Raw genomic sequence first — 10942 nt, 5'->3', positions numbered from 1 at the left:
AATCTCAAACAAGGACTGCCCAATAATACATCAAAAGGAGACAAATTCAGGATCATTAAATAAAGTCAATGAAAGTCACCCATTATTTGTACATTGTACATTGATGTGTACCTATTGTACCTAATTAGAAAGCAATCACACATTTCTCTGTTTGTTCATGCAACGAGGATGCTTTAACTCTAGCCTCCATATTGATGATCTTCTGCTTGACTCTACCCTGGCTGGCTGCCCATTGTGCTGATATGTGTGTTAATTTGGTTTGCATCATCTCTAGATTAGTTTCCATTACAGTCACCTTGTCTTCAATTTCTTTGGCATCTGGTTGGTTGGCTACTGTCTCATCAATCAAGCCATCCTTCATCAAAATGGCCTTACCTTTTTCCTCAAGAACAGTCTTGGCGTCTGGATATTCAATCAAGGCCTCCATGAGGTCATCTTTTGAGAGGGCGAAGAGGTCAGAGTAACCCACACTACGAATGTTGGCAGTCCTACGATTCCCAGCTTTACTGCCCTTGATGCCTAAGATACTGATCTCACCAAAATATGCACCATCACTCAGTACAACAAATTGTGTTATACCATCATCAGCTACTACCGCCAGATTACCATCTTTGATAATATACATTTCACGACCAATGTCACCCTTCTTACAGACATAGTCTCCAGGACCGAAGACCTGTGGCTGAAGCTTGAGCACTAGCTCGATAAGAAGTCCCGCCTCACAATCCTGAAAAATACGCACCTTCCTCAGTGTTTCCAAATGCACACTGATGGCAATCTCTGCCTTTAGTTTATCTGGTAGGTATTTAAGAACTTCCTTTTCATTACCAGTCTTGTCTGTTCTCCAAAGGTAGTCAAACCACTTTACAACACGGACCTCTAGATCTTTATTGACCTTCCGGAACTGCAAATACTGTTTAATTAAGTCAATCTTGGCTTGAAATTGAGCACGTGAAGCATTCATGTTGGATATCATGGCACCAACATTACCAACGATAGTTGCAAAAATTAGCACACCGATGAGAAAATCAGCGACCACAAACAAATACTCGATATCTCTAGCAGGTTTTGGAGTTTCTCCAATAGTGGTAAGGGTGAGCGTGGACCAGTACAGGCAGTAGGTATACTTCCAAGACAGACGGCCATACATAGGCTCGCTAATGTTAGGGTAGACCCAGGTATCAGTCCCAAAGCCAAGTGTTTTGGAGATAGCAAAAAAGATGCAGGCATTCCAATGAATGATAATTAAAATATAGAGTACAAGGTTGCCAATTCTAAATGTATTAGGAAAGTTGGTCCTTGTCTCAGTCTGGTAAAAAAACTCAAATAGACGAGCCAGCTTGAAAAGGCGATTGAATCTCAGCTCTGGGCTGTTAATGCCAAATTGTAACATCAATAAATCTGTTGGTATCATGCTTATCAGGTCACATTTAAATTGGGGTGTCTTTTTGTAGTGTTCCCAAAGCATCTTTGAATCTTTGACCAGCAGTCCTTGTTCCAGAAATCCTGGTAAAACATATATCATGAAAATTAACTTTAAAAACACACAGTCTATTTAACAGTGTATATTGTTATGTTAGATTACATTAAATGACTGCTTGCACAAATATGCTATGTGCTTTACCTGTTCTGGATCTTATAAAAGTGTCAATGTAGTAGATAACATCTGAAGTATAGTCCAGTGCTACCCATAGCATGGTGTAATCTGTTTGGAGTTCATTGAAACAGGATCTAAAATATAATGATTTTCTTTTTTTTTATTTCTGCCAGACTATAAATTAAAACCATTAACTTTGTCCTGTCATGCCTCAAAACACAGAAGTATAAAAAAAATGGATACAAATTAACAAAGGATTTTAATGAATGAAGCATATATACTAATAGTGGACTTCACATGAGAAAAACACTTGAAATAGCTACTGTAGGCTACTGAGAAACATTAAATGAGAAATGAGAAGCAAGAGCATATGAGGAATAACAACACAAGCTAAAACTGTGGTGTATGTTGTGTTAGTAATCGCAGTGTTCCCCATTAATGACTAAGTTTAAGAGGTGGCCCATGTTTGGAACAGTTGGCAGTGAGTTGTTTTTTGGATTTATATCTGGTACCCTGGTAAACCCAGTAGCCTTTCAGTTACTTAGGGGCTTCTAGCAAAACCTTCTGGTAGGGACAATTTTACCTGCCACTTCTAAAAGCACTTATCTAACGTACTGTGTACCGTACGTAATGTGAGGTTTGGGACTTGTACCATGTTAAAGTCCTTAAATGTACCGACATTAAAAAGCTGCAGCTGATCATGCCTCTATGCTGGTTAATACCCTTCATATGGCAAAGATGTAATGGTAGATGAGATTGAGCCAGAGATGTTAAGAACACTGGAGATCGTTTAATTTGTCTTACAGTAGTTGTCTTCATGATATCAGGATCCTCTAATAGGAACTAAAATATGTGGCTGGACATGAAGAAGTTTGGGTTGCTAATGTTGCAACTTCCACCAGTAAAAGTGGAAGGAGAATAAATGGATGGATTTCTCATAGAGCATCTAATGTTACAAATAATTAGATAAAGAGCAAAAGGCCATTTCAGTAAATAAAGGAATTATATTGAGTGTGCCTATAAAAGGACATGCAGGCATGGTCGGGCAGCTATGGACAGAGAGAAGGGGTGTTGAATCGACAGGTATTGTGTGATGATTTACAAAGGTGGTGTCTTATTACCACCAGTTTACTGATTAATGTCTCTTTGTGCTGCATCTGGTGCAGTATGGAGGGAGTGCAATATGTCTTACAGAGATTTTCTGACTTTGAGAAATTCCCAGATTCCCGCATCATGTAAGGCAGCGATGAATAAACCTACTTACAGGGTTCTTAACCTCAATTGATCACATGCCAGTTTCATAGATTGCCTCTTCTTTAAAATGCTATCCCTGATGTGAGGTTTGTAGATGGCAATATTTGATCAACAGAGTGATCAACATGATGCCTACTAGGGGAGGTCAGAGGATTATTCACATCCTGTTTGTGCTTTATGGCACCCAAATCTCAAGCGGTCAGGAAATAAAATACGAGGTTTTATTAGGAAGTTCTCATGTCTCTTGATGCAAGCAATTTCTTCAGCATACCTCTTTTCTTTTTTTCTTCAGGAAAGATGGCATAAATGCTGGTTGAGAGAATATTCTGCCTCACATACTGTAGGTACTACCCTCTGCAGCTGCCACACTTTCCCTGTTGTGGAAGCAGTCCTTATATAAGCAGTACCTATGACCTAGGTAAGCTATGGCATGGTTCATATTTTTTCAGGATTCTCTCGAAACATAACATTCGTCATTGACATTGTTTATGAATCCCAGAGGTTGATAGACATTGTTCACAATGCATAGAGTGTGAAAGGCTTCAGGTCAGAATTGAGATGAGGCTTAGTTTTTCCCAAAAGGGTTTTGCTGAGGTCTGGACCAGATAACAAAACATTGTAGAGGCACATTTTATGTCAAGCACTGGAGTCTGAGTATCCTACAGGATAGACTTCAACTAAATGGATAATTGAGTCACTGAGCCAGCAAAATCCCCCACAGACCTCTGCTGAAATGTCATTAAACTCACCACTGTGCTCTGGGGAGGGACCTGTTTACTTCTTCCAGGACACTAGACCAAAATGTAGTTGTCTTTCACATTTAATGCATTTGAATCTTTAGCAGTGTAAAATGTAGACCTGCAGCATTTACATCCTTGAGGAGAGCTTTTTTATCCTCACATATTCATAGTATGCTAAGCAGGCTTGTTTCCTAATTACCTGACCGATATATCCATCTCTCACCTGGTGTCAAATTTGAATCTCTGATTACATTCTGAAAGTAATGCTACCAAGCTCTGTAGCTCTCTGGTTGGTTAGTGATCCGGAGTAGATCAGTACTGACAAGCTCACAGCAAGCAATGAGTCTAACAAACTTTGTTGTTAACTGTTACATTGGCCTTGATAAGACCATGGAAATGTTTGTCCCTCAAATTTAGGAGAAAATGGCCATCATTCTGCCCATGTCTGGGTAGTAGAATGCATCTGGCATGAATAAGAATTAGGCTTTCTGATATTGGAGGCAGATGTTAATTTGTATTACAAGTGAACCGAAGGGCTGATCTTCATTAACCTTTTCCTCAGTTTATTGGATTCAGGCAGCTCACAGCCATCGACCACTGCCTCAAGCTTCTGTTTCAACTATGACGTCATCAATCTTCCTTTTTAATTTCAACATGTCCATTAATGACTCATTAATAGCTTCTTTGGAAGATGAGGTCAGAGCACAGGGTGAGCCATGATACAGCAGTCATTTAGGAAACTAATCTCGGTTATTTCTTTACTATAACTATTGTTACTATTACTATTACTATTGTTGTTTTATTGTAATTTATAAATATCATCTCTCTGTTTAGTTTAGTTTAGTTTAGGTCTAGTTCAGATTTTTTTTCCTTGTTGTGATTCTGCCTAGTCTAGTTCATGCAGTTTTGCCTGACATGCTCATCGCTTGACACATGCCTGTTTTTTGATATTATTTTTGTCACTGCCTTTTATGCTACAGCTAATTAAACCAATAAATAAATGCACCCGACACACTCTGCTTTCCCTATTTTAAAAACTAGCTGACATTTGTGTAAAAGTAAAAAAGGTTCTAAAATGTGTGTGTAAATATGTGAGGTATGGATATTAGTGATCCGTGACATTTTTATATACAGTGTTTTGAAATGCAGAAATGGTAGTTATCATTTACAGCAGGTAAAATTAATTAATAATAGTTTTGACTGACAAGAGGTAGGATTGCTTACTAATTACTGGCTTTCCATGCCTTTTTGCACCTCCTTTTCTTAATGTATTTAATATGTTTTACTTTGTCATATGTCATTCCATTCCACACATTAATTAAATTCTGACCTCATTTGTGACTTAATTAAAGGTGACATATTTTACCCGCTGTACATGTAATGTGGTAGCGGTGCTTTACAGTCTTTGTGTGGTCAGAAAGAAGCTTTTAATTCACCTGGTCACAAGCATCATTAGATTGTAGAAAGCAGGAACTGCCATAATGATAAGCCAATAATAATATATGTTTGTAGCAGGGTCCATGATCCAAGAATCTTTTCTGAAAGAAAATATTAACATATTTATCTCTGTTTTAGTCTAGTGCCAACATGCTAAGATACTAAAATAGTAGATACTAAAAAGTAGCCTACTTCTACGTCCTCAGTCTGAACCCCATCTACTTACATTTTTTTCATGTTCTTTTGGTTGTAATCTTTGTCCTCTTTCTTGTCATCTTTGTCTTTCTTTTCTTCATCTTGCTTGTCATCTTTCATGAGCTCCTTTTGAATCTTTTTACTAAATAAGAGTAGGCCATGATTATATCATTATAAACTTTGTAATATGTGATGATTTTTCTCACTTACTCATCTTTGTTGTTGCAATTGTTCATATTTAATGTACCAATGACCAGTGGCTTGTATTCTTGTTGAATATATCTGAAAGTAACAGAAATACAAAACTATTATTAAGTAAAGTACTGTATTTATTCAACAACAAGCATGAACCTGCTTCAAATTTCTAAATGTGTGTGTGTGTGTGTGTGTGTGTGTGTGTGTGTGTGTGTGTGGCCTATCCTGACTCAATGTTCACTTGATGGGTTCTTTCAGACCTGTGGCTGCCACACGAATGCTCTGTGCAGATTTTGGCCATTTTCTGTTTTCTTTACTGCAACACAGATGAAATATGTTAAGATAGTTATGAATGAGCTACAGGTTTCAGTTAGACTATAACTAAGAGATTTTAATACAATCTAGATATGACACCAGGAAAAAGCTAGCAGAAATGGTAACATAATAAAGCATATCTTTTACTACAGTATATATATTCTTCAAGCTAGTATTCCAGCATGCTACAAAAAGGTGTGCTTGAAAGAAGCATGTTTATAAAACCCTGTACTACATCCTGATAAAGAGATAACAGGCTTGATTATATGTTTAAATATTTACTGCCTAATGTAATATAAGTGATACAATTTTCATGCTGAGTGAATCATTCAGAAGAAAGGCAAAGCAAATCAAGAGCCTCGTATTGAATGATACATCATGAGACATCATATGAGACAGGTACACAGGGGAAACAATGTCTGGAAGTGTTTTGACATATCCTTTGCCCACAAAACCACAAATGAAGCCTCAATTAATTCCAGTAAAAAGCACATTTATCAGGGGACTAATCCTACAAATTTCTACAGAGGTTTCCTCGCAAATCTACAGTAGTTAGTTTGATAAAAGCAAGCTGGCAAACAAACAGACAAACAAAACAGTTGGGGTAATTGTTCAATACTAATTCTGATCACCCTTTTGAGCATTGTTTGTGTCTAATATTAACTGAACTGGCTCAATCAGAATATAACTGTACCCACTTATTACAGCAGACACACATCATTCATCCACATTAAACCTTTCAAGTGAATAATATTGATTTTGTCTGTTTACTAAGTGCTTAAAATTAATTTTCAAAGTGGCCAGTGAGACCCTGGTTTCCTCTGTTAACCTAAATGAGCTAAACTGCATTGTTGGATTACTGACAGCAGACTGAAACTAGAATCTCAGAATGATCTCAGTGTCTAATGTATACATTAGCTCAGCTCCAAAGAGATAAGGAGTGTGAATGCAGGATTCATGCTCATGTGCTCAATGCACTGGTTCTCTAAAGAGTCATTTTGGTTCCTACTGATCATCTCAGGAAGGCAATTGTTAGAATGGACGATTCATGCTCAGAATGCTCAGTAATGTTAATGCTCATCTAGCAAGTATTTACTTTTAGATTTATCCTTGTCTCAGTGAGGTGCATGAGCATTAAATCTCATCTTCAGGAAGGGGTCCTCCTAAGGGGGAAAGTGCCATCGGACAGAATTAAGCACCATGAACACTTACCTCTTCAGTTTGGGAGCACTGTGGTGTCATAGAGATATGGGAGGCAGGTGGAACCCCGTGTGGGGTGTTGAACCAGTGCTGAGAAACCACCATGTTCTAGTCTATTTGGACATAACCCTAAGTTCCAGGGCAGCATGAGGTCAGATTTTTTTATCACCCTTTACTTTGGTATGAAAACTATTCATGTCAAGAGAGTATATTCCATGAGAATCTTGCCAATGCTGCACCATCTAATCATCAGTTATGGACTGACAGAGCAGAGCAGAGCTGACCTCCACATTAAAAAACACATTAACAAATCCGAAAACAAAACAACAAATGCAAAAACAAAACAACAAATCTGAAAACACATAAACAAATCCGAGAACACATTAACAAATCCGAGAACACATTAACAATCCGAAAACACATTAACAAATCCGAGAACACATTAACAATCCGAGAACACATTAACAATCCGAGAACACATTAACAATCCGAAAACACATTAACAAATCCGAAAACAAATGAACAAATTTGAGAACACATTAACAAATCCGAAAACACAACAAGAAGTCAGACAACCCGGAAAAGGTAAGTATCGTTTGTGATTGGAAACTTACCGATCATCGGAGGAGACACCTTTCATTCACCTGTATATCTTGAATGACAGGTGTCTTGTCCAATGATCAGTAAGTTTCCAATCACAAACTATATCTACCTCTTCCGGGTTGTCTGAATCGTTGCACGAAACACATTAACAAATCCAAAAACACAACGACTTTTCAGACAACCAACAGAAAAGGTAGGTATAGTTTGCGATTGGAACACGTACCAATCATTGCATAAGCAATCATAAGCAGTATTACATTATAAGCAGCAGCATTATCTAATGAAACTAACTAAAAATTAACTATTAACTACTAAAAACAAAGGTTTTTAATGTCACATATTGTCAGATATTGACTTTCCATCTCTCTCTCTCTCTCTCTCTCTCTCTCTCTCTCTCGGTCTCTCTCTCACACACACTCACACACAACCAATTAAAAAGACAGTAATTTTACTAAAAATCAATAAAAAAAACAAACAAACAAACAAAAAACACATTAACAGTCAATCTTTGACAGTAAAAGACTGCCTCTTAATGTGCCCCTTTAGTTACAAATATTTCAGATTTACATTTTATTATCTTAATGCAAATGGTGTACCAGTGAAAGCATTACAAACTCAGTGTGAGCTAAATGTTTTAAATTAAATGTATATTAATACATTATATGACATGAATATATCAAACACACACACAAGGCTGCATGAAAACTTACCAAGCTGAGGAAAAATCAGTCTAGTACAGTTAAAAGTAGAGTAGAAAAGTAGTTAAAATAGGTTGTTCCAATGTTTTTCCCTTTACACTGCAGTCGCCAGTTGTTAATGCATGTGGTTTTGCATCACACTAACTTCCTGTTGTAGTCCATACTATTGTATATGAACTCCCTTGCTGCTGTGCTCTGCTGCCTAGTGTGAGGTGAAGTTGCTTTCATCCTTACATATAGTGCACTATGATGGAGTTAAGCGTGGCTGTGCCTCAACCAACAACCTTACACAATGGTGATGTATTACATTCATACTGTACATTTTCATCTTGAGGCAACTGCTTATTACAAAAAATGTTTATTAGGAAAAAAGGGGAAAACAATATGGCCATTTCTAGCATCTAGGGCTGTACAACCAAAGTAGATAAACAAAGTCTAGGCTTTTGCAAATCTAAGTATTTTTTAGATTTGTTAATCCAGATATAATATGAAGTTTTATTCAAAGCAAATACCAACTATACAGAAACCATTTGCTGATTTAGCTTAGTTTTCTGTTTTTGTCTAAAAATGTATTTAAATGAGTGCTAATAATTTGGTCAGTATGTTGGTCAGTAATTTGGACTGTACTTACTATGAGCTTAACCTGTTGTACAAGTTTGCACGGCTTGTTTATAGACCCTGTTGAAAAGTCAGCAATAATTTCCACACTAATGTGTGGAGGTAATTGCTTGTGTCCCTTGACTTGTTAAACTGATTGGTTCCTCTGGTGCCTCTGAGGTCCCATGTTGTTTAACTTGGACAGAGTCACATGTCATTACATGTCAGTATGTCCCAGAATATCAGCCTACTAAAGGTGGTAGAGCTTTTTTGTATTTAGCTCCCAAATTTGGAATAGCCTTCCTGACATTCTTCGGGGCTCAGACACATTTTCCCAGATTAAATGTAGATTAAAGACATATCTCTTTAGTCAGACATACAGATAATACATCCTATAACCTTGTGCTCCAGTAGATCTCCAGTACTGTAGTAGATTACATGCACATTATTATCTAGTGATGGTTAATATCAATAACAGCAGCTATGCTAATTCTTCTACATTTACGTCTCTTTTTTCTACCCATCCTGAAGGCATCTAGAGTTGATCAGCTCCAGTGGTGTTCCGCTTCATGAAGATTTCTCAGTAAGAAGAGACCAACTACATGTGGACTTTGAGGACAACAACCTCCTAATAATTATACAACTATCAGACAGTATATGGGGACATTATAAGGACATTATTCATAATAACACTCTCTGGTGTTTATAACAGTTTATAATCACACCCTCCAGTGTCACCCAAATGAGGATGAGGTTTCCTTTTGTGTCTGGTTCCTCTCAAGGTTTCTTCCTCTTCCATCTAATGGAGGTTTTCCTCACTACAGTCACCTCAGTCACCTCAGGCTTGTTTATTGGGGGTAAATACAAACATGTTTAAGTCTAAAATTAATCTTTTGTATAATGTTTACCTGAAACCTTTTGTACTGTATTTCTTATGTTCTGTAAAGCTACTTTGACACAATATCCATTATTAAAAGTGCTATACAAATCCAATTGAATTGAACCAAAATACTGTATTTCACAATTCTGTAATGTGTATGTGACAAAAATAAAAGGCTTCCATTTTAATTATTACTTTTTACAAGCAATTTGATTTGATTTTTGGACCTGCAAATCCAGTACCTTTAAAAATATTGTAAGAAATAAATATTGGCAGAGCTCAATATCATTCTCTAAAAATCAGCAATACTTCATTTTTAAAATGTGCACTTTTTATACTGTTATTTGTATACTGTTATCAAACAGACTATCAGCTAATTACTGAACAATATATCAACAGTTTATGGTTGTTGCTGTACTTGCTGTAGTAAACTATACAGTATATGTACAACTAGTGCCCTCTGATGGTAATTGGTTGGTTTATTGTGAAAATTGTGAATGTGTTCTAATGAGAGAGATAATTCTTTCTCTTCAATGAGGTTGGCCTAATTCTTTGTAAAGTCAGGTAAGTCACATTGTACATAGTGATGTAATATTTAGTGGACTTTATTGGGCTAGATCTGGTAGATACACATACTGTAGTACATTGATAAATACATGGATGGGATGCCAAGAAAGCATGTTGTACTGAGCATCAGACACCAAACTGGTCTGCGAAAGCTGATGATGGAAACATTATGAGAGATGTGAGAAGAAACCTGAAAGCCTACAGTCACTGACAGGGGTGAAGGAATCACAATAGCAGTATCAGCTTCTGTAAACTCTATGGCAGAAAGCTGTATGTTTTTGACTTTTCTTAAACCAGAAATGATACTGAATGTATAACCTGTAAGGTTTCTTTGCTTGTCTCTCGTTCGGAACTGATGGGACAGGGAACTACAGATGTTGACATCCAGTAGGGGTCTTAAAGAGAGAAAAAAATCATTTAACATTTTTGAGAAGTCAGTAACAAACCAGATGTTTGGGCCCAATAAGCATACTGAAGCTTTCACCAACAATCTCTTGTGTGTGTGTTTTTTTTAATTATATCTGGTCCTTTGGCTAGTGTGAGATTATGGCCTTGCTTTATTTAAAATCTATGCACCAAATTTGGAGGACCTGGGGATTATTAATAAAATGATTTGCTTCTGCTAAATCACAATTCACTTATTTCCTTATTACTAGAGGTGAAA

The 10942-nt window shown here is 36.9% G+C and overlaps 1 protein-coding gene across 1 annotated transcript; it reads right to left on the bottom strand.

Moving 5' to 3' along the window:
* Window positions 1-124: 124 nt before the first annotated feature.
* LOC132839890 (cyclic nucleotide-gated cation channel alpha-3) lies at window positions 125-7038 on the bottom strand. Its single transcript, XM_060861119.1, has 8 exons — window positions 6946-7038; window positions 6249-6304; window positions 5660-5734; window positions 5434-5505; window positions 5255-5365; window positions 5028-5129; window positions 1625-1731; window positions 125-1506 (listed from the first exon to the last, which is right to left on the bottom strand). The coding sequence occupies exons 1-8, from the start codon at window positions 7036-7038 to the stop codon at window positions 125-127; spliced, it is 1998 nt and encodes a 665-aa protein (XP_060717102.1).
* Between the last annotated feature and the right edge of the window lie 3904 nt (window positions 7039-10942).

This window comes from Tachysurus vachellii, chromosome 24, assembly GCF_030014155.1.
Source record: "Tachysurus vachellii isolate PV-2020 chromosome 24, HZAU_Pvac_v1, whole genome shotgun sequence".
Lineage (NCBI taxonomy): Eukaryota > Metazoa > Chordata > Actinopteri > Siluriformes > Bagridae > Tachysurus > Tachysurus vachellii.
Note: the sequence above shows the minus strand (reverse complement) of the source record. Positions and strands in the feature narration are given on the sequence as shown.

Bases quoted from the DNA above. Each gene is read 5' to 3' on its own strand.
- LOC132839890 (XM_060861119.1), bottom strand. From the start codon at position 7,038: ATGGTGGTTTCTCAGCACTGGTTCAACACCCCACACGGGGTTCCACCT. The intron at 5,366-5,433 runs GTAAGTGAGAAA...ACTCTTATTTAG, and splicing joins AATTGCAACAACAAAGATGA to TAAAAAGATTCAAAAGGAGC. The intron at 1,507-1,624 runs GTAAAGCACATA...ATGTTTTACCAG, and splicing joins TTTTATAAGATCCAGAACAG to GATTTCTGGAACAAGGACTG.